The 27,776-nt window shown below is 36.7% G+C and overlaps 1 protein-coding gene across 1 annotated transcript in view; it reads left to right on the top strand.

Annotated features, from left to right (window-relative positions):
- LOC122312841 (phospholipid-transporting ATPase 3) overlaps nt 1-26,199 on the top strand; it is a 33,463-nt gene extending 7,264 nt beyond the window's left edge. Inside the window, exons 3-27 of the mRNA XM_043127486.1 lie at nt 956-1,017; nt 2,761-2,842; nt 3,057-3,167; nt 4,231-4,308; nt 4,488-4,584; nt 5,544-5,650; nt 6,344-6,409; nt 6,573-6,694; nt 6,828-6,912; nt 7,048-7,125; nt 7,217-7,333; nt 7,625-7,771; nt 7,853-7,957; nt 9,971-10,113; nt 10,841-10,942; nt 11,076-11,139; nt 11,231-11,443; nt 18,956-19,121; nt 19,245-19,324; nt 19,426-19,665; nt 23,604-23,825; nt 23,903-24,070; nt 24,277-24,639; nt 24,729-24,835; nt 25,655-26,199. Coding sequence (XP_042983420.1) covers nt 956-1,017; nt 2,761-2,842; nt 3,057-3,167; nt 4,231-4,308; nt 4,488-4,584; nt 5,544-5,650; nt 6,344-6,409; nt 6,573-6,694; nt 6,828-6,912; nt 7,048-7,125; nt 7,217-7,333; nt 7,625-7,771; nt 7,853-7,957; nt 9,971-10,113; nt 10,841-10,942; nt 11,076-11,139; nt 11,231-11,443; nt 18,956-19,121; nt 19,245-19,324; nt 19,426-19,665; nt 23,604-23,825; nt 23,903-24,070; nt 24,277-24,639; nt 24,729-24,835; nt 25,655-25,961 — 3,432 coding nt within the window. The 3' untranslated portion in view covers nt 25,962-26,199. The remainder of the gene's footprint in view (nt 1-955; nt 1,018-2,760; nt 2,843-3,056; nt 3,168-4,230; nt 4,309-4,487; nt 4,585-5,543; nt 5,651-6,343; nt 6,410-6,572; nt 6,695-6,827; nt 6,913-7,047; nt 7,126-7,216; nt 7,334-7,624; nt 7,772-7,852; nt 7,958-9,970; nt 10,114-10,840; nt 10,943-11,075; nt 11,140-11,230; nt 11,444-18,955; nt 19,122-19,244; nt 19,325-19,425; nt 19,666-23,603; nt 23,826-23,902; nt 24,071-24,276; nt 24,640-24,728; nt 24,836-25,654) is intronic.
- The last annotated feature ends 1,577 nt before the right edge of the window (nt 26,200-27,776 follow it).

Raw genomic sequence — 27,776 nt, 5'->3', positions numbered from 1 at the left:
GCTACAGTGGCCGAGCTTTTGGCATGTTGGGTAAATCTTGATGGTATCCCACAAATTTCAGCAGTGCTGAAAATGATTCCTATATGTCTTCTTTGGTGCATTTAGAAGGAACGAAATGACAGGACATTTGTAGACAAGGAGCATTCTATGGAGGAGATCAGATTATTATTTGTTAGAACTCTTTTTCTTTGGGCAAGCTGTAGATTTTAATGGCCTTGATATTCATGAGTTTCTTGTTTCTCTTTCTTCCTCCTAAATAGGTGTTATCTCTTGTATGCCCCCTGTGTACTTAGGTTATGCCTATTCTTATTAATAACATTTTAATCATTTACCTATAAAAAAAAGGTTAAAGCCCCACGCTCCCATTTGTTAGCCTTGCTGGCTTCCATGTACAAAATCTAAGAAATGAATAGAATGGGGTTTAAACCAAGGACCTTATGGATAATCCTATATTAGTAACCATTAATCCTGAATGTAAGCTATTCAGAAAATGGCCAACAGTATATCAAACTTGCAAGTGCATGTCACTAACGGTTTGCACAGTTATCTATTTACCCAGTTGTTGGAAAATGCAATAAAAAGCCTAAAAGGGCACTTTACCTAGAACTATTATATTTTTTGAACCCAGTTAACAATTAAGAACCTTTTCTTGTCTTTGTGCATCCAAATCATGTAAATCTAGACAAATAGATGCTGGGGTAAACTAGATTAGGTTAATTTGAACTATGCAAGCTTCCGTTAGTTCCACAACTGCCATATAGTGACTTTCTGGCTGAAGGTTTGGGGTTAGATTATTACTTATCAAAAAAATGTTTGGAGTTAGATTGTTAATTAATATTACTGGTATCACTATACCGGTAATATTACATGAATGGGTTGGGGTTAGTTCATTGCTAGCCCTCTGTTGATTTTTGTTTTATTTATGTTCCTGATTTTTTTCCCTTACATTCTACAGTTCAGGCGGGTAGCTAATCTCTACTTTCTTACAATCTCAATTTTATCAGCAACAAAAATCAGGTATGATATTCTCAGCTTACCTTCAACTTCTTCTAAATTGGGTTGGCTTCCAGATATACCTGCATTTAAATCTTTGTAAAATAATTTTGTATAGCTACGAGTTTGATGTATTCGTGTTTATCCTACTAATCTTAGATAACATGTATATTGCGATGTGAGAGCTATCCCTCTAGATCTTAACTCACTCAACATGGCTAAAGTTTAATTTCAGCTGGTGGTTTGGATCTACGAATCCTTCATAGAGCTAATCTCAATCAGGTCCCAGGCTAAAAAGTTATTGCTTTTTGGATTTGTATTGCTTGATGCTTTTGAACCATTTAGCTCCATAATACTGAAATGGAAAATGTAACCACCTAGGAAATTGCTGGCACATCTGCTCTATAAACCTAAAATGAGTAATCAATTTGAAACTTCCATAGAATCACATATAAAGCCTAGTTTCACCTAGCAAGTAGCCAATGTGGGACTGAACACCCATGATACCTTTCTAACCTTTTTTTTTTTTATTAGTTGATACCTTTCTAACCTATCCACTCTATATGGATTATCCATATTCCTATTGTGGGATTGGGGTGTTACAAACTCCCCCTTTTAAATCCCTAATGCCTTTGTTAGGCCAATGGCAAGTAATGCTCCAGCATCACATGTTGACCTTATTAGGTGGCTTTGATACCATATGAAAAGACTCAAGAAAAATGTTAGTCACATTTGTGCTGTAACCTCAAAAAGACTAGTGAATTTGAAACCTTTTTACAATCACTTATAAAGCTCAGTTTCACTTAGTAAATAACCAATGTGAAACGTAGTACCCATGATTATCTTTATAACCTTCCCAGTCTTTGTGGATTATCCATAACATACTGTGGTGTTACAGAAAATTGTATTTATTTCGTTATGTTGAACTTGCAGTTCAATAGCATTTTCGCAATATTTCTTAGCATTTAGTTCCTCAATTCTGAAACGGAAGATTGCATTTATTTCAATGCTTACTTCTGTTGCATATATTTGATATATTGTTTCTAGTGTCATTGAAAACTGTGCTTCCCTGATAGTTTCTTCATACTTATAAAAAAAGTATTTGGAGATGACAAAATGCACGAACCTTTGATGAGGATACTTCAATGGTACAGCTGAAAAAGAAAGTTCTCAACCCCCTTTTTACATGGATGGCAGCTCATAATAGTTTGCTGTTTCTACCTTTTCATAATCTTTGAATTGCTTCTCATCAAAAAAATATTCTTGAATTTCTAATTTTCTTTTCTCTTGTATAGGGGTTCTCTTGTATAATTCCTGTGTACCAAGCTACCCTTGGGCGATTGTAAAACTATATAGAGTGATTTCTAAAATGTTGAATTGACCATATGTTTCTTTCATGCTCACTTTAACATAGCATTAGAACCAGTGATGCTCAATTTAAACCCTTAGTCCAGTCTATCTACCATTGAGGGGAAATGTTAAAATGTCGTGAAGTGATTAAAATCACCCTTGCTCATCAGTTCAAACTTTTAGGATGTGATAATATAATAATTATCATACTACATGCATGATTGCATCATGTTTGCTTGTTGAGATTCATTCTCTTTCCACTTTCTTCTATACCTTCTTTTGGCTTTGTCATCTTCTTTTTGTGGTGATTAAATTAGCATAAAATATCTATGCTAGTTTTTGATTTAGAGCTATCCTATTGATACCTGATTTTGTTGTGAATACATGATGTATGGTAGTATTGTTTTGATTATGCAGTCCTGTGTCTCCAATAACAAATGTGGTCCCTTTGAGTCTGGTGCTCTTTGTCTCTCTTGTTAAAGAAGCTTTTGAGGATTGGGTGAGTACTGAACTTCTTCTTGCTTATTGTGGTGTTCTGTTTTCTTTATGAATTTATTTGTTGTTCGCTTGGGGCATTTTTTACAACAATTGTTGTCCCTTATGCGTTAGCATGGGGCTTGAAATTCCATCCATTAATTAGTTTGCATTGGAGCATAAATGTACAATGATTGCTTAATTATTTTTTGATCATCTCGCTTAATCATGTACAACAGAAGCGTTTTCAGAATGACATGGCGGTAAATAACAATCTTATAGATGTCTTGCAAGATCAAAGGTGGGAGCCTATACCTTGGAAAAAATTGCAGGTTGGAGACATTGTAAGGGTGAGTATTCTTCAGTTTGGTGTTTGCACAATGGGACTTGATGTGTTGTGTGTTGGGATTGAGTTTGATGCTTCCAGAAAACCCCGTAATCTCTAGATTTTTCATATTTGAGAAAAGCTGCACCAGTTACTTTGTGTTTCATCACTGTGGACTATAGTGTCATTGCTAGTTTGCAAACCAAGTCAAAACTGCTTTCTATTTTCTTTAATTTATTTTGTGGGTCAAGTGTAAAACTAGTGGGCTGCCCATGATTTCATTGTTGTTTTAGTGTTTAGTTTTACAAGGCTTATTATTAAGCACTCTTTACCTGTTGCCATTTCCTTACTGTATTTTGACTTTGTTCCTGATCGTGGCACTAGAAACTGATTTGAGTTTGTGGTGTATTTTTTTGGAAGATATGTGCTTTTACTTGGTAGGTTCTTTGGGAATATTATGTTTGGAATTTATGTTTGGATATAAGATTGATGTACTGTAATTACTGAAATATGTCTATGTATTAGCTTTGAGAGGTTGCCATTTAGGGGGGAAGAGATCTCTCCCTTTGTGGTTGCTCCCTAAGCACTCCAGTCCAGCTGAAGAGCCCCTCATTTTTTTGGTTTTTATTTGCTCTCTCTCTCTCTCTCTCTCTCTCTCTCCCCCCCCCCCCCCCCCCCCCCCCCCCCCAAAAAAAAAAAAAAAAAAAAAATCTCTTCTTGGGGTTGGAGGGTGGGGGTGGTGATGGTGGATTGAGGTGACAGTGGAGAGCAGCTCTAGTCTTTTGATTAGCTCATTGTTGGAATTTGACAGTGTTGAAGCCTTGTAGTTGTGCAGACTTGGAGTTGTGCAATTGAACACTTTCCATGAATTTGTTTTTAATAGAAAACTGACTTATATATGGTTTATGTATTTTCCTTTGCTTTCTAGCATATCTATAACTTTTTTTAAATAGAAAAATTGTTCGAATGCTCTTTTTTCTTTTTTTACACTACTGATGTTATCATTCTTAGTATTATGATAAATGTGTTGGCAATGGCAATAATTAAATTGGATGCTAAAATACAATGCTGGATTTGCTTGGGTGTAGGTTAAGCAGGACGGATTCTTTCCTGCTGACCTGCTTTTTCTTGCTGGCACAAACCCAGATGGTGTCTGCTATACTGAGGTTTTCTTAATATTCTTTCCCATTATCTTTTCGTCTTTGTTGTTGCCCTTATTATCATTGTCATCGTTATGATTATGATGCTTTTATAGAAGAATGAAGAGCTTTTGGTTGTTGTGATTTGCAAATCAATGACTTCATATCTTTCTTTTTTTCTCATTTTGTTTTTTGCTTGGTTGTAGACTGCAAATTTGGATGGGGAAACAAATTTGAAAATTAGGAAGGCAGTGGAGAGGACATGGGATTATTTGACTCCCGAGAAGGCATCTGAATTTAAAGGTTTAGCATTTTTCACTTGTTTGTCTATACTATTGTTGATCATGATGCTTGTATTGTCATTTGCCTGTGCACCCTTGGGATTAATCGAGATGTTGTTCCAATAAAAAAAAAAAATTTTCAAATTCAGATAAAATTTGACCAGCAATCCCTAGGGGTTGGCTCAAGTGGTAAAGGCTTTGGGGTATGCTCTCCCCAAGTTTAATGTTTAAATTCCCTTGGGTGTAAACAATTTCTTGGGGTCATTGGATTGGGAGATTTTCTTCTTGAATTACCCAATGTGCACTTGCGGGAAACTCTTTGCTGAGGGCCTTTACACTCCTGGGATTAGTTGGGACGTTGTTCCTGCGCACCCGGTGCTTATAAAAAAAAAAAAAAATTGACCAGCACTTGCAGAAATTACCAAAATGGGAGGACTTTAATCAAATATGAGACGGGGACAACCTTATGCAATTTGATAATTCCCTATCATAGTTATGCAAGGAAATAACTAGAAAAATGAGATCATGAAACATAATATTTTCTTTTTATTTATTTATTTTTTTGGGGGGGGGGGGGTAAGCTTATGGGAAATTTTGGCTTAGTGTTGCAGTGCACTACTGTTATTACACCCATTTATAGACCACCATACGTTAAACTGTAACTTTTTGTGTTTAGTCAAGCTGAGCTTGAGATAATTGAGTTCCAATCAGTCAAGTCCGTTAGGGGCTCAATCTTGGCTCAAGCTTTTGGGTCCAAATCCATATCTTTCTTGTTTCAATTTATGACAATCTCCTTTTTTCCAGGGCATTTCCCTATGTAGTTTTCTTGCGTACTTGGGTCTGACCGCCTTTTTTTGGTGATTTGTTTTTTGATAATTAATAAGATAAATTTTTTTGGTGATTTTTATTAGATTTCGTTAATGAAAAAAGCGAAAGGAAAAATGGAGAGTGCTTTTAGAATGATTTCTTTGTTTATTGCAGGTGAAGTGCAGTGTGAGCAGCCAAATAATTCATTATACACTTTCACTGGCAATCTTATACTTCAGAAGCAAACACTGCCTCTCACTCCAAACCAAATTATGTTACGAGTATGATATGATTTTTCTTCCTTGCAACATTGGTTTTTTTTTTTTTTTTTTTTCCAACTCTATGTTTTAACAGCTCAGTCTTTGCCATTTAATATGTTCTTCCTGCCCATATCTGCTAGGATTAGGTTATATAACTTTTATACAAGACTGCTATGTTGCACTTGAATGTTCTGTTGATCTTGGTGGTTTGTTTGAAATGCTTTCTTTGTAGTCCTGGCATTGTACCGGTTTAAATATTATCCTAATGATCGGAATCATGTTACTCATTTTTATTATATTGTTATATCTGACGAATGAGTAGTTTCGCTTGGAATGTGGTTCTTCTATGACCTGTGTGGATTCTTTCGTGGGAGAACAAATGCATATGTACGGTGTAGAGTTGCTTATTTCTGGGATCAAATTTTTACTCGTGCTCCAAATGGTTGAACACTTCATGGCAACACCCACATTTTCTCTTTTATTGGGTTTGTTAGATATTTAAATTAAAATTTATAGTTTTGGGGGAAGCTTGTGTAGGCTTTGTATCTACACAAGTGTTTTATTTCATTAATAAAATCTTTATAGATATAAAAAGAGAGTCCCTTTTTTATGCTTCTAATCTTTATATCATTTGGTCATTGTTGATTTTGAAATTTGCTCTCCATAGGTGGAACATAGCTGACTTTTACTCGTTGGTATTACTGGTGTTTTCAGGGGTGCAGTCTCAGGAATACGGAATATATAGTTGGGGCTGTTATTTTTACTGGACATGAAACAAAGGTTTGATATCACGAATTAAACTGACATAAACAACAACTATTTGCTCTCTTACTGCTACTGCCATTCTTTGATGTGTGTGGTATCTTCCCCATTGGGTCATTTATCTCTACTGTCTATCGATTAATGTAAGTTCATTTTAATGGATGTCTGAATTTAATTGCAGGTCATGATGAATGCCATGAATGTTCCTTCCAAAAGAAGTACATTTGAGAGAAAACTCGACAAACTTATCCTTACACTTTTTGGTGTTCTATTTACAATGTGTCTGATTGGAGCTATAGGCAGGTTTGACAATAAGGAATTTGCTAGTCAGTACATGTTTGTGGATATTTTAATAGTTGCAATCAATTTTTTTTATAATAATTTATAGGTGCAATTATTCACATTAGTGAGTTTTTGGCTTCTTGAAACTCTGCAGTGGTGTATTCATAGACCGCAAATACTATTACTTAGCTCTCACTAAAAGTGTGGACGATCAGTTTAACCCCGACAACCGATTCTTGGTATTAATGCTTGTTATGTTGATTTGACTGCTATAGAATGAGAGAAAAATTACTTATCAAAAAAAGAACGAGAGAAAAGTTGCTTGGTTTTTTCCTTAACATTTTGTCAGTTGATTCTAATTATTGGTTTTTCAGGTTGCCCTTCTTACAATGTTTACCCTGATTACTTTGTACTCCTCAATTATCCCGATTTCTCTTTATGTTTCCATTGAGGTAGGTTTTTTAGTCTGTTATAATCTGTCCTAGCAATGTGTGCGGTTATTTAAGGATAACTCCATTAACAATTTTGTAATTACTATTTCAGATGGTTAAATTTATTCAGTCCACCCAATTTATCAACAAGGACTTACATATGTACCATACTGAAACCAACACCCCAGCACTGGCTCGGACTTCCAATTTGAATGAGGAACTTGGACAGGTAAATTGCTCCCATGCTGACATTCTTGAGTGAGTCACAACAAGTGGTCTTTATTATTTTTGCTAAATAAAAGAAAATTTGGTTATGTTAAGTGAGATATCGTTGGTGTTGTCATCATCACCATCGGTATATGAACAGTTAATCTATTAGAGTGTTTGCGGAAGCATCTCTTCATCTGCTACTTTGTTAATATAGTTGATCAATAGTGGTGGTTTACACTTTACAGTGTGAATTATATTGTTCTACTCATCCAAAAAGAGTGCTACTGTTCTGAACTGCTGCTGTAATCAGGTGGAATATATATTTTCTGACAAAACTGGAACTTTAACAAGAAATTTGATGGAGTTCTTTAAGTGTTCAATTGGAGGAGAGGTGTATGGCACTGGTGTCACTGAAATAGAGAAGGGAATAGCACAGCGTAACGGCTTAAAAGTGGAGGTATACATTGCTGTCATCTTATGGGCACTGACGATTTCTGTTTAAACAGAAGATAACTTTGATGTCATTGAATTGTTACAGGAGCGGAACTCAGACAATGCGATGCATGAGAAGGGCTTTAATTTTGATGATGCTAGGCTTATGCGCGGAGCTTGGAGAAATGAGCCCAACCCTGATGTTTGCAAGGTAGATATTGTTCTGAGTGGGAACTGGATGCAGTATTGTTTCCATATATTAAACATGAACTGAATATGATGTTGAACATTAGCTCTGATATCAAAATTGGTATAGAACTAAGTTCTGATGCCAAACTAGTGCAAACTCATATAGGACAAGAAACCTAATACCAAATTAATGTGGGATAAACGGTTATGATACTAGAATCTGATATAGAATGTAGCTTGAACATTTGTACAGTACTGTGATCAGTACTATTGTGAACACTAACATTGTGAATAATATTGCACAGTTATTATAGCACGGTGAACAGTCTTTTTGGATTTTTGTTTGGAAGCCTTTTTTGGGGCATGAGTGTTTTAGGAGGTTTATTTTAGGCTCTGTTTGGGTAACTACTATTCATTATTTTATCATTACTTTTTAACTACTTCTCACTACTTTTTTCTACTATTCACTACTATTCAATATTTTATCATTACTTTTTCACTGCTTTTTTACTATTATTCACAGAATATTTGGGATCATCTCACTATGTAAACACAATCTTAGTGACCTAGAGTTTGAAGGAAAGATAAGATTGTTGGAAATCAAAGAGAGAGAAGAAGTTACCCATCGAATGAAAAACAACAATGACCTTTCATTCGATAGGTTCCGAGAGGACCCATGGTAGATGTAGGAGGTTTAGTCCATATTCTTGGTGGTGAAGTACTTGGGCCTTAAAGTGATGATGTTCTAGGCGAAATTAATATGGCATAGCATCCTAGAGAATTTTAGGAGGGTGAATAACTTATGAAGATATATGGAACATCACATAGCTAGGTGGAAGTAGCAGATAATTTTTTTGTTTATAAGCAAGAAGAATAATTTTATTAATCCACATAATTAGGCAAAGCCCATGTACACTAGAAGTATACAAGAGACGAACCTAATTACAAGCTAAGTGCTGTGAAAAACAGAATAGAAGTCATTAAAACTAGCCCCATTCAATACAATAGCCAAAGCCCAAAGTAACAATGTATGAAAGAAAAAGTCCCTGAGCCCTCCCAATGAATGCTCCCTATTATCAAAACAGCGGCTATTCCTCATTCTAAGTGCACGACATTAAGCATAGAGGCACCATCTTCCTAATAGCTGCGATTTGACGATTGCCCCAGATACCTGTCCGACATGACAATAGATCTACCACCCTCCTTGGCATTACCCATGCGATACCAAGCCTGGTAAAGATTTCATCCCATAAAGCCTTAGCCACATCACAGTGAAGAAGAAGATGATCCGCTGATTCACCATCTCTTTTACACGTAAAACACCAATCTATTATTAAAAAACCATGCTTTCTTAGCTTGTCAATAGTCAATATTTTCCCATGGGAGGCCAGCCAGCCAAAGAAAGCAATTTTGAGAGGATAATGGGCTCATGGCTTGCTGGAAAGTGTGTAAGGGTAGTCCATGTGAATCAGAAGTTTGGCGGATGATCCTATTATGGTTATTGTGGTTTATTTGGGAGGAACAGATTGCTCTTTCGAAAACCTGGAGAAGGGGTGCTTGAGATAGAAGAATGTGCGTTTAAATCTAGAGAAATGATTTGTACAGCCCTAGGCTATGTAAGTCCCATGCACTCTCTTTGAAAAAAGTGGACAAGTCTGGGACTCACATGAAAAATCCCACTTTTAAATGGTTGGCCCAACTACTTTTCAAAGGGAGTACGTGGAGCTTGCTCACCGTAGGATTGTATCTAGCATTACTCTTAAATCTGTTTATTTGGATGAAGGCTCACTGCAATTGTTCTACTACATTGATGTCCTCTTGCTTTACTCGTTAATCATAAGTGGGTGTTCTCTCTTGTATAGTTCATGTGTGCTCAAGTTGCTCACCTATGCACTTGAAAATTTTATCAATAAAAAACATCCTAACAACCTTTGCTTCTAGATACATTATGTTTGTGGTCAGCATATGCATGTACCATGGAACAGGCATACTCTTTGTAACGTTATCTCTTAGCTACAATATGTTTTGAGTATAGGAGTTCTTCAGATGCCTTGCTATATGTCATACTGTACTCCCCGAGGGTCAAGAAAGCCCAGAAAAAATCACTTATCAAGCTGCATCCCCAGATGAGGCTGCTTTGGTTACTGCTGCAAAGAACTTTGGCTTTTTCTTTTACAGGTTTGTGCTTGCCATCTCTCCCATACCTTATTGAAGAAAGGATTGTTTGCTTTGTCAAGTTTTCTGCCTTGGGTACCATATTGTTTAATATTTTGATCGGTAAACAAAATCTTATTGAGAATAAGAATTGGCAATAGCCCAAGAACCAGGGACATATACAAGAGCGTCGCCTATGCATGATCTCCATAGTTTTTAATAACGTAAAGTAGCAAAACCTGATTGATCTCTGCTCCTTCTAAGCCAGAGCAAAAATAAAAGAAAACTACAAGATAATAACATCAACAAACGGGGGAAATTAACCTGTTTGTCTTAATGATCTTTTAAAATGAGGGTTTTAAAAATTAGCTAAAACTCATTGACTTGGATAAAGAATACATCAACTCATCTATTCATTTGCTGTGAAAAGAAGAACGAATAGCAGAATTTTATTTTCAAGGGGGACACTGTCGACAACAGTGGTTTGTGAATCCTCTGTACCTGTTGTGGCTGTTGTACCTACTGCTAGATCGTCGTACGGGATTGAACTGTTTTCGTTGATTGCTGAGGTTTACTTGGGCGTGGTTCTCAAGAAAGTCTTGAACCTGAAAGCTTTAGTTTTTATCCATAAACGACTTTTAATGTTTGGATAGAACTGCAGGTTCTGGTTCTAGTATTACTTCTCTGAGAGATCTGCTACCATTCAAGGCTATACAGCTTGTCTTGAGACTAATGATTTTCTGATTCTCAGGCGTACACCTACAATGATATATGTTCGTGAATCTCATATTGAGAAGATAGGCAAAATCCAAGACGTGTCTTATGAGATTCTAAATGTCCTTGAGTTCAACAGGTGTGTATAAAAGTTTTGTATTTTCTTTTCCTTTTGGAGGGGTGTTGAGGGGAGGAGCTTTCAGTAATTTATATTGGTTTACAAGTCTATTGGGGACCTCGCTAACATCAACTGCACCATGGTTTTTAATTAGTACAAGGAAGCGTCAGTCTGTTGTATGTCGCTATCCGGATGGCCGACTGGTATTGTACTGTAAGGTAATAATTTCTTGAGGCTTATAAATAGGATGGACATTGCTGGGCTGTTGAAAAACAAAATAACAATCGGCTATATATCTTCTTTTCACAGGGTGCTGATTCTGTAATCTTTGAGAGACTGGCTGACGTAAGCGACGATCTAAAGAAAGTAACGAGGGAACACTTGGAGCAATTTGGATCTTCTGGATTGCGTACACTTTGCCTGGCCTACAGAGATTTACATCCTGATATGTATGAAAACTGGAATGAGAAATTTGTCCAGGCTAAATCTTCTCTGCGAGATCGTGAGAAAAAGTTGGATGAGGTATATCTTTCTGGACACATGTATGTTTTTCCACCTGGAATTGATAGCATTTTTTGCCTGAATTTTTCAGTTTTTATTACTCATGCATTTGAAAAAAGTTAAAAAGTTATTGTTTCTATAAATGACACTGTATCAATGTTCTGTGTTTTAATGATGCTGTTTTGGTTATGCATTTTTTGTTATGTACTAGATTCCGGTTTATCACTTAATGCAAAATGTCACAAGAATGAATCTTCAAGTCTCTGGATTTCAATTTTGTGTGATATGCTCTGCAGTACAATTTCTTACTTGTTTCAAGTGATTAACATGCTGAATTCAAACTCTGAATTAAGGAAAGTGTTGCAAGAACATTGTTTTCAACCCTTTATTCATGGATGTTGATTTCTGTAATTCTTGATATTTTTTTTTTGTTTGTATAGCCTGTGAAAAGTGTCATCTTTTAAGTTTTTTTTGTGCTGAAATATTTTGGCACTTAATTCATTTTTCCTACACACCTTGACACCGATGTATGCGTCATGCTGTAGGCTCTTGACAACAAGCAAACATGTAGTGACATATGATTCAAGTTTTCATATTGCATTGATTCAAGTTTTCATATTGCATATTTTACAGCACCTTTGCTTTTAATTGAAGCATGATGTTGGTTCTTTTTCTAGCATGAGATCTTTTTGATAAGTAGTCTTTCTAGTATGGACATGTTTTTATTTACTGTCACATTGATAAGTCTTTAATTTTGTGAGAAGTTGTTCCAATGGTTTCACCTTTATATATTAGGATACTGCTAGACGGATGATCCTTAATCTTTCATTCATTGTCCCTGTTTCTATTCCCTTTTTCTGTTTTTCTTTTTATTTTATTTTTACCAATAGTTAGTTGAAGATGGAGCGTAGGTTTTGGATTGAAGCAAAGGGATTTGTGATTAGTAGGAAGGGTGTAAACTTTTTTTCTATTACTAAGAGGAGCAGTTGAATTATTGGGCACTTTTTGTATTACTGAGAATCTCGTGTTGGTTTTGAGGAAAATTTTAGAGCACTTTTAATAGCTATAGAGGCTGGTCAACCTCGTTTGGCTAGATCCTCTTCAAAAAAGGAGAGGGAATTGAAGAGATTATTGTGTTCAATAAATTATAACTCAAAAGGGAGGAAGTGCCTTTAGAAAAAGGCAAGGAGAGGGCTGTCTATAGTCATCTATGAAACCAACGATCTTATCTTAGAATGTGAGGGGGCTGAACGGCTATAGAAAACCTCTTCGCGTAAAGAATTTGATTTGTAATTGGAGGATTGATGTTATTTGTTTTCAAGAAACCAAGCTGAAACTGGTTAATCAATCATTAACAGTTTACGGAGTTGTCAATGTGTGGGATGGGTTGATTTAGTTTCGAAAGGGGCATAGGGTGGTATTACTGTTATGTGAGGTTGGAGGGTAGTGGAGATGATAGATTATTATGTGGAGAATCTATGGTGGCTTGTCAATTCAAGAGTGTGGATGATGGATTTGAATGGGCTTTTGTGGGGGTTTACGGTCCTAATGTGGACAATGTTAGGAGAGTTTTTTTTTTTTGATAAGTAAATGTATAATATTAATCAAAGAATAGGCAAAAGCATGGTAAAATGTATAGTTTGCCCTAGCTAAGTAGGAGCAATGGAAATAAGAAAATTATGAAAATCTAAGCCATTAAAGTCAACAGCAATGGCCCAAGTACAAAGAGTTCTAGTAAAGAAAGCTTTCAATTCCTCCATCGATCTCTCTTTGTCCTTGAACGTCCGTTCATTGCGCTCTTGTGTTTTGGGATGTTAACTGCTGTTTGGAATCTTCCTTGGTGTTTTGGTGGGGATTTCAACATTACAAGGTTTCCTAGTGAGCGAGTGGGGGATAATTACTTTTCTCAGGCCATGAATACCTTTTCAGATCTGATTTTTGAGCTATTTGATTGATTTACCGTTGGTTGGTGGGGATTTTACATGGTCCAATGGAAGAGCATGGTCTAGGCTGGACAGATTTCTGGTTTCGGCTCATTGAGAAGTTCTTTTTCCTGATTTGAGCCAGAAAAGGTTACCGATAATGTTTTCTGACCATTATCCTATTATGTTGGAATGTGGGGGCATTTTGAGAGGGCATAGGTACTTTAAATTTGAAAATATGTGGTTGGAGGATGAAGGTTTTGTGGATAGGGTGAGGTCGTGGTGGTCTTCGTACTCTTTTTCTGGTACCCCGAGCTTTGTACTGGCTAGTAAACTTAAAGCTTTAAAAACAGATTTGAAAAGCGGAATGTGGAGGAGTTTGGAAACTTGGAAAATAAAAGGAAACCTTTGATGCAACAGTTGCAGAGTTTGGAGGAAAGGGAGCTGATTTTTTTTTTTTTTTTTGGGGGGGGGGGGGGGGGGGGGGGCGCATATCCGGTGAGGAATTGGAGAGAAAAAATGCGGTGGTGGATGAATTGGAGAATATCACCTTAATGGAGGAAATATCTTGGAGCCAAAAATCTTGGGTCCTTTGGCTGAAGGAAGGTGACAAGTGTTTGAAATCTTTTCACTATATGGTTAACTTTTATAGAAGAAATAATGCTATTGAGGCTATTCATGATGGTGATAACATCCTTTTAGATCAAGAGGTCAATAAGGATCACATTGTGAATTTTTATGAGAAGTTTTGTAGGGAAGAATACTTGTGGAGACCAAAGCTTGATGGACTCTTTTTTTACTCCATTGACCAGATTAGTGCAGATTGGTTAGAGAGAGTTTTTTAAGAGGATGAAGTTCTTGATGTGGTTAGAGGAATGGCATGGGATAAGACTCTGGGACCAGATAGTTTCTCAATGGCTTTCTTTCAAGCTTGTTGGGAAATAGTGTGGGATGATATTATGAAGGTTTTTCTTGAATTTTATACATTTATGAAATTTGAGAAAAGCTTCAATACTACATTTATCGCTCTTATTCCCAAGAAGGTAGGGGTTGTGGAGATGTGGGATTTTCGGCCTATTAGTTTGGTGAATGGGGTATATAAGATCATTTCTAAGGTGTTAGCTATGTTGGTTTTTTGCTCTTTTTTTGGTTCCACACCGGTGGGAAGAAAATAAAGGGCATAGGCCTAGGCTTATAAATAAGAGGCTTAGGCTCTTAGTTGAAGTACACCAGTTGAAAACTTATCTAGTAACTTTTGACCTTAGTTAAATTCCTCTGTTGGCCTTTTTGTAAAAGGGGAAGAGGGGTAAAGTTAAAGTTTAGCTAGTGGGGAAGCTTTGTGGGTGTGTTTGGGGTGAGGAGAAAAATTGTGTGATCGTAATAATTTTTCACATAGTAGATTTTCTTCTCTGGATTTGGTGGTTTTTTCTCCTATTTAGGAGTTTCTACGTAAATATCTTGTGTTATTATTTCTTTATTTTTCTTATTATTCCTGCAAAGGGTAGATCCTAAGGAGGTGAATTTAGGTGGTCTAAGTTTCCAACAATTGGTATCAGAGCCACTAGATTCTTTTTGTGGGGTGGAGCTTTGGTTTGGTAGTGTGGATACGTACAGTCTAAGGAGGTTCTATTTAGGAGATCGGAAATTTTAAGCGTGTCCATTGTGACCCTTCAATCTTTCCTGGAAACTTACTTAGTGAGGTACTATTCATATCTACAGTAAATTCATCAAAGCAATGTCAGGAAGTAGGGTTTCAAATCCTTTCAGATTTGACGTGGAGAAATTTGATGAGAGAATCAATTTTGGCTTGTGGCAAGTACAAGTCAAGGATTTCTTAATTCAATCAGGATTACACAAGACATTGAAGGGCATACCAATACTTGAAGTAAGCACTGATACTAGTGTGACTGGTGAAAGAGCAGATCTGAAATGAGCGATGAAGATTGGGAGGATCTGGATTTGAGAACAGAAAGCGCGATACGTCTGTGTTTGACAAAAAATGTTCTTGCAAATGTGCATGGAATATTTACGGCAAAAGAACTCTGGAAAAAACTTGAAGAGTTGTATAAGACGAAAGGCGTCTTAAATCGTGTGTACCTAAAAGAGTAGTTTCATACATTGCGGATGAGTGAATGTATAACTATTTTAGATTATTTAACCGTTCTCAATGGCATTGTCACTGAGTTAGAATCTATTAGAGTTAAAATTGATAATGAGGATTAAGCCTTGAGGTTCATCTGGTCTCTTCCATCTTCCTATGAGCATATGAAGTCTATTTTGATACATGGAAAGGAGCAAATAATTTTTTTAGAGGTTACCGGTAAACTCTTTTCTGAAGAGAGAAGACTAGGTGGTGGAAGAAATTGTTCACCTGAGAACTTAGTACTGTTAGCAGCTGGAAATGGGAAGATAAAGATTTTCATGAAGAAGAAAGTAGTCTACTGGGGGTGTGGACAATCTGGAGACGTCAAGAATAATTGTCCAAGAGCTGGAGCAGATTCGGCAAGTAGCTCCAAGTCAGTAAATGGAGATACTGTAAATGATGCTAATGTTGTGTCTCTCTCCATGGAAGATTTTGATCTTTAAAAAGGGACATGTACGTCCTCATGGCATGCCATTAATTCCCAAAAGTTGTCATGATAGAGGATGTGTTAATGTTAGCAGGTCCACAAGTTTGCACACAGACATTGGTTTGGCATTGATGCAGGGTGTGTGGTGGAAATTCATGTCGATGGTTGATGAACTTTCAGGAAAGCCAAATGTGGAAGTTACACCATAATTTTCAGTAAGGTTATTTTTGACATAGTCCGAAGTGAAATGCTTAGAATTGGTTTATTCTGAGTGGGTATGCTTTTATGGTGAAACATGATAGTAGAAGTTATGAAAATCTTCATTGAGGTGGAGTTTGGCTGTGAGACCAGTCAAAGTCGCAAGGTGGAGATTGTTGGTTTTTTGCTCCTTTTTTGGTCCCACACTGGTGGGAAGAAAATAAAGGGCATAGACCCAGGCTTATAAATAAGAGGCTTAGCCTCTTAGTTTAAGTATACAAGTTGAAAACTTACCTAATAACTTTTGACTTTAGTTAAATTCCTCTGTTGGCCATTTTGTAAAAAGGGAAGAGGTGTAAAGTTAAAGTTTTGCTAGTGGGGAAGTTTTGTGGATGTGTTTGGGGTGAGGAGAAAAATTGTGTGATCGTAATAATTTTTTACATAGTGGATTTTCTTCTTTGGGTCTAATGATTTTTTCTCCTATTTAGGAGTTTCCACGAAAATATCTTGTGGTGTTATTATTTCTCTATTTTTCTTGTTATTCTTGCAAAGGGTAGATCCTAGGGGGGTGAATTTGGGAGGTCCAAATTCCCAACAAGCTAATATGAGTGGTAAAAATTATTTTGAAATCTCAAAATGCTTTTGTAAGGGGGAGACAAATTCTTGATTTGGTCTTGGTTGCTAATGAATTTGTGGATAGCATAATTAGATTAAATGAATCTGAAATTTTGATCAAATTAGACATGGAAAAGGCATATGACCATGTTAGTTGGGATTTCCTCTTGTATCTACTTGGGAGGTATGGTTTTGGAAAGAAATGGTGTATGTGGATCAAGCATTGCATTTTGACGTTGAGATTTTCTATTTTGGTGAATGGTACCCCGGTTAGATTTTTTAATAACTCAATTGACTTGAGGCAAGGATATCTGCTATCTCCTTTTCTTTTTGTTCTTGGCATGGATGCGTTTAGTAGAATGATTGAAGTGGCGGTAGAAGGAAGGTTCTTGTCGGGTTTTGAGGTGGGAAATGAGAATCGGAATAGCATTAAATTATCTCATCTTTTTGCTGATGACACTTTAATTTTCTGTGAGCCTAACCAAGAACATCTTCAATCTTTGAGAGCCTTGTTGTTATGTTTTGAAGCTGTCTCGGGTCTAAGGATTAACCTTAACAAGTCTGAAATTGTTCCAGTGGGTGAGTAGCCAATATTTCAGATTTGGCTAATATTTTGGAGTTTAAGATTTTCTCATTGCCAATGAAGTATCTTGATCTTCCGTTGGGTGCGTCTCACAAATCTGTTTTGATATGGGATGTGGTGATTGAGAAGATCCAGAGAAGGTTGGCTGGATGGAAAAAGCTATACTTGTCTAAAGGGGAATGAATTGCCTTGATAAAGAGTATGTTGTCTAATCTTCCCACGTATTTTCTTTCACTTTTCCCTTTGGCAGCAGGGGTTGCAAAAAGAATTGAGAAAATTTATCATAATCTCTTATGGGGAGGTATAGGAGAGGAGAAAAAGTTTCATTTGGTTAGTTGGAACAAGGTTTGTCAACCAATCTCTTGTGGAGGATTGGGGGTGAGAAATTTGAGGATGTTTAATAAAGCACTTCTTGGGAAATGGCTTTGGAGATATCATGTAGAGAGAGATGCTTTTTGGAAGAATGTTGTTGCTGTTAAATATGGGAGTGGGTGGGGGGGATTGGTGTTCTAATGAAGTTAGAGGAGCGTGTGGGGTGAGTTTATGGAAGTTCATTAGGAAAGGTTGGGGGGAGTTTTTGAAACATAATAAATTTAAGGTGGGGAAGGGAAGAGGATTTTATTTTTGGCATGATATTTGGTGTGGGGAATCAGCTCTCAAATCTGATTTCCCTCTCTTTCTAGGATTGCAAGGGATCAAAATGCTGCCATGGCAGATTATTTCCACTGTACGGATAATAACATTCTGTGGAATGATGTTTCTGATTTTTTGGGAAGAATTTATAATTCAAAAGTGATGCAGGGAAGAGGGGACAGTTTACTGTGGGACCATGCTTGAAATTCCAGGTTTTCAGTTAGTTCTTTTTATAAGGTGCTGACTTGTCAGCCTGGTTGTGTTTTCCCTTGGAAAAGCATTTGAAGAGTGAAGGTACCTACTAAGGTGGCGTTTTTCAGTTGGGTGGTTGCTTTAGGGAAAGTATTGACCACGGATAACCTTAGAAAATGTGGTTTGTGTATTGTTGATTAGTGTGTTATGTGCAAGAAGGATGGTGAATCTGTAAATCAAATCATCTCTTTCTTTATTGTGAGGTGGCAAAGTCTTTGTGGAATGAGGTTTTTGGTCGGATAGGTATATATTGGGTGATGCCAAAGGAAGTTGTGGATCTTCTTGTATGTTGTACAGGTTTTGAGGGAAGGAAATGTGTAGCTGCCAGATGGAAAATGATTCCTTTGTGTTTAATGTGTTGTCTTTGGCTGGAAAGGAATGAGAGATGCTTTAAAGACACAGAGCGTTCTTTCAGAGGACTTCGGCATTTTTTCTTTTCCACTTTGTGTTTGTGGGCTGATATTTTTGTAAGGAATGATGATAATGTACTGAATCTGTATTAGTCTTTTTCCTGCTTACTAGAGTGTATTAGGTATTTCCTTTATGTACTTCCTATGTACTTGGGCTGTGCCTATTCATGGTAATAAAATCTCTTATTAATTATAAAAAGAAAAGTCTTTAATTTTGTGAATCAAGTGTTCATACATGAGCATGATGTTAGTTCTTTTTTTAGTTCGTTTAATTTTCATGTGTGCTTTAATTTGGTTTATCTTTTATTTGGATGCAACTATTTAAAAAAAAATATATAAAATTTATGCAGGTGTCAGAACTCATAGAAAAGGATCTCATTTTGATTGGGTGCACTGCTATAGAAGATAAGCTTCAAGAAGGAGTACCAGCTTGTATAGAGACTCTTTCTAGAGCCGGTATTAAGATTTGGGTACTGACAGGCGACAAGATGGAAACAGCTATAAACATAGCTTATGGTAAGTTTGTTTAGAACGAGAGCTTGTGCTTCTTCTCCCTTTCTCTCAAAATTTTAATTATTTCCATTTCCTAAATTGCGTCTGCAACAAAGTGAGTTTTCTCTTTGTGTCTATTTGCTGTAGCCTGCAACTTAATTAACAATGGCATGAAGCAATTTATGGTCAGTTCAGAAACTGATGCGATTAGAGCAGTTGAAGATAGGGTAAGCAGCTTTTCTTTGGTCATATGTTTTTACACGTGTATGTTGGAAGCATTGATTTAAATCATTTAATAGATATGTTATTAATTCAAAGCTGTTGTTAGGGTGACCAAGTGGAAATTGCGCGCTTCATCAAAGAACATGTTAAAAAAGAACTGAAGAAATGCCTTGAGGAGGCACAGCACCATCTTCAGACACTTTCTGGACCAAAATTAGCACTTGTAATAGATGGAAAGTGTCTGATGTATGCCTTAGACCCAAGTTTACGTGTGATGCTGCTGAACTTGAGCTTGAATTGTACTTCAGTTGTTTGCTGCCGAGTTTCTCCTTTACAGAAAGCACAGGTGAGGTTCTGGATATAACTCAACTGAATTATTTCCCATTTGAGCACCAAATGGAGCAAAATATATTAGTATATTTTCCATAGTTGTATAAGTTTGAGTTGTGGTTGCTGCATTTGCAGAATGCATGTTGTATCGGTGCTTCGTTTTATTCTCTTTATGAATAATTTATCCTGTGCTTGGATTTGGTTGCTGTGTGAAAACTTTGAAATTAGCAGTCCATACCATGCCATGAGATTAATGTGATGCCACTGTATCATTAAATAACATGAAAACTTCTTGCCCGTGGATACTTGGATGTGGATTGAAATTTTATTATTCTTTTAATCTGTTAAAATATATATTTGTTTTGATTTGGTTTGTTTTAAGGCTCTATTTGGGAATACAACTGTTCTCAGATATTCTCAGACTACTTCACTACTTTTCACAAATTATTTACTGCTACTATTTCACTATAATTCATAGACGATTTCATTACCATTCATAGATATTCTGAGATACACATATGTTCTTTTAACTTTTTTTTTTTTTTAATAAAATTTTATTGAAACAATTAAATAGGCATAGCCTAAGTATACATGAAGCATACAACAGAGAACACCTAGTTACAAGAAAGTGATAAAAAAAACTCATGTAAGCTGGCTTCGTTAAAAACATTGGCAGAAGCCCAAAGAAATAAAGTATGAAAAAAGAAACTTCTAAGCTCATCCAAAGAGTGTTCCCAATCTTCAAAGCTTTTCAACCATTCCTTTTAAGCCAAATATATCACATGAGACATAAAGGAATCATTCTCCATACATAAGCAATTTGGGAATTGCCCCGAAGCCCTTTCCAACGAGCAAACAAGTCCACCATCCTCTTGGGCATCACCCATGCAAGTCCGGTCCTGTTAAAGATCTCAGCCTATAACATCAATGCCACCTCACAGTGAAGTAAAAGATGATCCACAGCTTCACCACTCTTCTTAAGCACCAATTTATCACAATGAGTCCACACTTTCTCAAGTTTTTGATAGTCATGTTTTCTCAAGAGATGTAGTCCAACCAAAGAAAGTAATTTTAGGTGGCACTTTCTCCAAATGCACTTCCAGATAAACAAAATATGATTTTGACACGACAAAGCCATGTACAAAGTTTGCACAGAGATGAGAGAACTTCCTATACCCAATATCCATCCAAAGCATCCTGTCCTCCTCAATACTACTAATGTTTGAGGTATACACACTATATGTTTTTTAACATACAGTGTGGACCATGTTGATGTCATTGGATTTTCAGAAGTTCCTTATGTAACTCCACAGGAGTTTGGCCTGTCTCTCACCCAAACCTTCAATATTACGGGTTGAGTTCACACTACAAAATCAAAATAGAATGGCTTTTCAATTGAGCACCAAATGTTGTTCAATTGAGCACCAAATGTTGTTTTGCCCATTAGTAGTATGATGTGATACTGGGCGTTGAATATTTGTTCAATGGTGAGATTGGCTAAATTCCAGATAGTGGAGTTCCTTAAGAAATGAAGAGGATTTGTATATGTTGGCTGACAAGTTTTGAACTTTAGTGTGAGTTTCTGTTTTGTTGGAACATTTGCATTTCAATCTTATCCTGTTGGTATGAAGTGGAAGCAATGAGAAGTGAAGTATGTTGGTCAAGTTTCATCACTATACCCTTGATTGTGTATAGTGAATGGGATCCCACATTGCTTGGGAGGGAGAAGTTCAATCTTGCTATAATGGTTCCAAGGGGACTCCAGTAGTAAACTTGACCAATCCTTTTGGAGTATGGATTCAGATGTGGCTTGGGCTTACCTTCGGTTGACAGAAATGGTATTAGAGTCCATCTCAACCAAAAGTGTGGGACTTGAACTGTGCCACTTATGATGGAATGACCTAACAAGGATGTCGGGGATTCAAGTGGAGAGATTTTAATACTTCGGACGTATAGCGGATGAGATTGGACATTTCTTGTGAGTGAGAAGTTTAAGCCCTTTATGACAATTCCAAGGGACTTCAATTGAAACCCTAACTAGTCATTTTGGAGCATGGGCCTAGATGTAGCTTGGGCCTTTCTTGAGTTATAGAAATATTTGAGCTCTAACTCCAAATTTTTTTGGTATCCTGAACTTCTTGCTTGTCTCTTTCACTTCATAGACACCATAATAAGCATGATGGGATCATCTTCCACAGAGGTGTGCACTAAGGGTTGCGAAATTGCCATTTTGAACATGTTAGGAGTTCCACTACCCAAGAAGGCATTGCTAGCCTATCCCAAAAAGGCAAAATATCATGTTCCATAGGATGCTAGCAACCTCACAATGTAAAAGAAGATGATTCATCTGCTACTCACTTTTCTTGCGCATACAATCGCAAGTAACCAATTTTAAGCCTTGCTTCCTCACGTTGTCCAAGGTAAGAATTTTCCCCAATGCCCCATCCAAGTGAAAAAGCCACTCTGGGAAGAGCTTATTTCTCCAAATAAGCTTCAAAGGCAAAGGGGCCTGACCTGCCTTCTAAGACCATTGAGCATAGCTTGGACCACTTCACTAGAAGGAATTTGTGCATAGGAAATCACCGCTGTAACTTCTCCAAATGATTAGCACCCAGACGGAGTAAGAAGAGTGACGTATAATTATAGGTGGGTAAGTTGGATAGCATGCTTTTGATCAATGTGCTCCTACCATCCTTTTACAAGTTCAACAGCTTCCAGCCCATCTTCTCAATAGTTTTATCCCAGATACCTTTGGTTTTGAAGGGAAGCCCAAGATAGGTCATGGATAAGGAAGAGATCCTACAACTCAAGATGTTTGCCAAACGAGCTACATTCTAACTATACCCACAAAAAGTAATTTAGACTTGGCCAAGTTGACCTCTAGATCAGCAACTGCTCAAGCCATTGATGTAAACAATGCTGGTAACTGAGATTGTCATGGTTGGCTTCACAAAAAAACTGCAGTGTTATATGCAAATAACAAATGATGGATGCTAAGCCTAGTTCCATTCCTAACGCCTATTGAAAAACCCGACAAAAGACCTTGAGCACCGTGGCAGAAATTATCATACTCTGCCTCATAACAATAACAAAGAGTAACGGGGATAAGGTTCCCCTTGACAGATGCCTCGAGTACTGTTGAAGAAGTCCATGGGGTACTATTGGGTGATTCAGCCACAGCATTTCTCCCCAAAACTGTAGCTTTGAGAAATTAAATTTGGAAGCCCAGATCACTTGATCCTAGCCCTCTTCAATGTCCAATAATCAAATAATGGCTCACTTTACCTAACCTACCATCCAAGCATTAATTGGCAATAAGAACTTAGTATAATTTTCCTTCCATTGATAGAGGCATTTTGAGAGTTGGAAATGATCTTCGATAACATTGATTTTATTCTATTTGCAAGAACTCTGGTCATTGTTTTATAAACACCGTCTACTAGACTTATTGTCCGGAACTCCTTGACATCAACCTCCCCTGACTTATTTTTGAATAAGGACAATGAATGTAACTTTAAGGTTCTTCTCAAAGTTGCCCGTCGAGCGAAACTTATGAAAACCATCCTAATTACTTCTTTCAATACATCCAAATGAGTTTGGAAAAAGGCCGTGGAATAACCATCTGGGTCTGTTTGCCTGGACTCCATTTAGGGTTTTCACCACCTAGCACACGCTTTCAATACAACCAAAACCGATCCAAAGAGCACAAGACTGAAAGCTTAGGAGGTTTCAGATGGTTTCAAGTTAACATATTTTGCTTTCAAAAAAAAAAAAAAAAAAGAAGAAAAGGAAATGCCTTCATATTAGTAATGTTTACCGTGCAAAATAAAATTAATTATTTTTTATTTATTTATTTATTTTTTGATTGGTAAACAAGATTTTATTGATCATAAGAATAGGCCTTTTAATAGCATGAGGAAGTTCTTGTGATACTAACCAAAAGGTACTTAGCAGGTGACAAGTCTGGTTAAAAAAGGTGGACAAAAAATTACACTTAGCATTGGTGACGGTGCCAATGATGTTAGCATGATTCAAGCTGCTCATATTGGCATTGGAATAAGTGGGATGGAAGGGATGCAAGCGGTGATGGCTAGTGATTTTGCGATTGCCCAGTTTCGCTTCCTTACAGATTTGCTTCTTGTGCATGGACGGTGGTCTTATCTTAGGTTATGCAAGGTCTGAATTTTTGTTAGCTTCAAAACTTTGTTAATATAAATTGAGTGGTTACATTCATGGTAAATTTTATATTGCAGGTGGTGACATACTTCTTTTACAAGAACCTTACATTCACATTGACTCAATTTTGGTTCACCTTTCAAACTGGATTTTCTGGTCAAAGATTTTATGATGACTGGTTTCAGTCATTGTATAATGTTATATTCACTGCACTGCCTGTGATCATTGTGGGGCTTTTTGATAAGGTACAACATTCTTTCAGGCAATTTAGGACGTCAAATTTTTAATGCAACTTTATTGAAGCAATTGCAATTAGTTTGGTTAATCACTTCTGTTGGGAAAACATCCATCAGAAAGCCCTAGCTCAGAAAACAATTTGCTGGTTTCATTCTCTACTTTTACTAGTTTTTGGGGAATGCTTAATTGATTATTTTCCCGTGTTTTTTGCCAGGATGTCAGTGCAACCCTTTCTAAGAAGTATCCTCAACTCTATAGGGAGGGAATAAGAAACGTCTTTTTTAAATGGAGAGTTGTGGCAATATGGGCGTTCTTTTCTATCTATCAGTCGCTCATCTTTTATCACTTTGTTACCACTTCCAGTAAAAGTGCTAAAAATTCATCAGGGAAGATGTTTGGTCTCTGGGATGTTAGCACGATGGCCTTCACTTGTGTTGTAGTAACAGTCAACTTGCGACTTCTTCTGATGTGTAATTCCATTACAAGGTGGCATTACATTAGTGTTGGAGGAAGCATTTTAGCGTGGTTTGTTTTCATTTTTATTTATTCAGGAATTATGACCCCAATGGATCGACAGGTGGGTACTTAGTTTTTGGTTTATGTCTCCTTCCAACCCTTTTAAATTATTCTAAATGCTAACTTACCTTTTTTTAACATTCAATGCAGGAGAATGTTTATTTCACCATATATGTCTTGATGAGCACATTCTACTTTTACATTGCTATTCTTCTTGTTCCCATTGTTGCCCTTTTGGGCGACTTCGTCTATCAAGGGTAAGAAATTAGTCTCTGAGAGCACTCTGTAGCTTTTATATGTGGATATGTTGCAAGTTTTTTTATGCACTCTCAGGCTTGAATATGCATGTTTTCAATGGTCAAAACAGCTAAAGGTTATTGGTTCTAGGAAGGGGCTGGGTTGAACTGACCAAGTTTGTAGCAATGCCGTATTGATAGGGCTCATGAGTAGGTTGCTTTTGGAGCAAGGTAGCACATTCCTTGATATGGCTCGTATGGTTTTTTGGGGCATTGGCCCAGATGGTTTGCTGTCTTTCTTGGTTTGGCACTTTTCAGGTGGGAAGATGATTTAGGAGAGTATTTACTTTGTCCGAAATGTGCCAATGATGAAATAGACAGCAATGTGTCTCCACGTATCAAGGAGATGATACCGAGGCATTGACCAGTCTTAGTTTGGTTCATGTTTCTGTTGATTATTTATTCAGCCTACACACTTGGTGAGGTCCTTTTCATAAAGTATGGAGCTGCTTCTCCCGATCACATTCCCGATTAAAAGTTACTGGAGAGTATTGTTGTCATCGACCAGAAGGCCGTGACCATAGACATTACATGAATATAGCTTATATATAGCATGGTGAAAGCTTTCACCTCATATTGGATTTTATGCTTGCTCTTCACTGTGTCCCTACAATTTTTTTTTATAGGCCACTGTGTCCCTACAATAAACTAGTACACTTTTCATTATACTCTGCACCTGAGCTTTCTTTATTTGATAATTGAGGTACAGTTTTCAGTTTGATTTGTGCGAGCATGAATGTCTTGTTTGGCTCCATTAATCTTTAGTTTTTCCGGATGCAGGATTCAAAGATGGTTCTTTCCCTATGACTATCAGATTATTCAGGAAATTCACAGGCATGAAATTGATAATACCAGCCAGACAGATTTTCTTGAGATTGGGAACCACCTTACGGAAGCTGAGGCAAGGAGATATGCGTTATCTCAACTCCCACAAGAGAGATCAAAACACACTGGCTTTGCTTTTGACTCACCTGGGTATGAGTCATTTTTTGCTGCACAGCTAGGTATCTATGCCCCTCAGAAGGCATGGGATGTTGCTCGGAGAGCCAGCATGAGATCACGGCCAAAGATACCCCTTAAGAAATAGTCTAAAATGATAATTTTGCTGTACAAAATTTTTCATTTTGACCATTTCCTTTAGAGATATTTGCAGAATTAGCTTGTGCCATATCTAGTTTTTTCTTTCTTTCTTCCATCCATTTTTTCAACCCGGAAATCTGTCCTCTCTTGTTGAACCTTGCTGGTTACCGGGCTTGCCACTGATGTAGATTTACATCTGAGCATTTTTTGGCTGTGCAATATAATTTGGTTTTTAGCCTCATGTATATTGATTAGCAGTATTGATCGTCTACGCTTAGCTCTAGTATTTATTTATTTTCTGCTGTTTTATGTGGGCATACTCATATGAGATTGAATCGTTCTGTTTGCAATTCGGCATTGAATTTTAAGTTTTTTTTATTTTTTAATATGACATGATTGGAACATGGAAAGCTTGTAAATAAAGCTTTTCTAAAAGGTTATCCATTCAACACGCTTTGATTGATGAGAATTTAATTAACTTAGCACCAAGAACAGCTTTGTAACAGGGAGAATGGAGAAAAGAAAGGAGAAAAGGGGTTTAGAGGGAATAATTCCTCTTTAGCTCAGTACCTCTAAATGCCGGTTGAAAGCCAAAATGGGGTTCTTTACTTCCTGCTTACATCGGAAGCCAAAGAAATCCTATTTTTTCCCTATTTTGTTAAGAGTTCACTCTTTAGGCTTCACAACTCCTAAACGTCTTCTTTTTATTTATTTATTTATTTTATTTATTTTTATTTTTTTATTCCTTTGTTCAGCTTCCAATGATTTATGTTTTTCTTAGCTCTTCTTATCACCGTGTTGAATATAAGAAGACCAAACAATAGAAAGAAAAAGATTTTGCCTTGCCATAGTGGAAATGCCAAAATGCCCCTTTATTTTGGTAGCTTACTTGGGTAGTCCAATGTGAATGCTAAGGGCCACCATAAACACAATCTTCAATATCATAAACGACCACGAGTAAATAAATAAAAAATTAAAAACTTGAGAGATGCTTTGAGCCCCCCTTGCTTAATACACGATAAAAAGTATTTTCTTTCAAGTCAGATCATTAAGATGTTTGTCACTGTAACAAGAATAAGATTGGTTGTCTAAAAGTGCTACTATAGGGCTAACCAAATTAATTCTTCAAAGAAACGCTTTGAGCCTCCTATGTCGGAAAATTATTAGGTATTCTCATAATACGAACGACGTAATATTCTCATCTTATTATAACATTAACATGATATTTTATTATAAGATGAGAGTATTACAATACTCTAAGAGTACCACGTGCGCGTACTTTGAGAATATCTAATAGTAACTTTCAATAAGTTTTATTTCACGCCTCTACTCAGAAAAATAGTCAGATCCCTAGTCTTCTAAGTGTACGCTATTGAGGCTGCATTCCTGACTAACATCGTCGAGATCCTTTCTAGTGATTATCATCCCTAGCATGCAACCGACAGGCATCAAGATCACAACTTGCATCGATCTTCCCCGAGTCTTCATTTATATATATATATATATATATATAAATCCTTCAAAAGGGTGTATATATATATATATATATATATATATATATATATATATATATGAGTGTTGTTCGCCCTTAACACATGATCATGAGCTGCATGCATCATTGGGGTTTTCATCTTCCCCAAGCCTTCCTTTTCCATCATGATCTTCTTGTTTCCTCTATCTTTTTATAGACAATCAATACGCTAATTAAACTTCATGGGTGCCAATTTTGGAGTTCGATCGATGAACTCTAAAATTTCTGATCTTAATTAATAAAGAGCCTGCATGAAAGCAGCAAGGATTACAAAGAAAATTAAGGAATCAA

Source organism: Carya illinoinensis, chromosome 6 (assembly GCF_018687715.1).
Source record: "Carya illinoinensis cultivar Pawnee chromosome 6, C.illinoinensisPawnee_v1, whole genome shotgun sequence".
In the NCBI taxonomy this organism is placed as follows: domain Eukaryota; kingdom Viridiplantae; phylum Streptophyta; class Magnoliopsida; order Fagales; family Juglandaceae; genus Carya; species Carya illinoinensis.
Note: the sequence above shows the minus strand (reverse complement) of the source record. Positions and strands in the feature narration are given on the sequence as shown.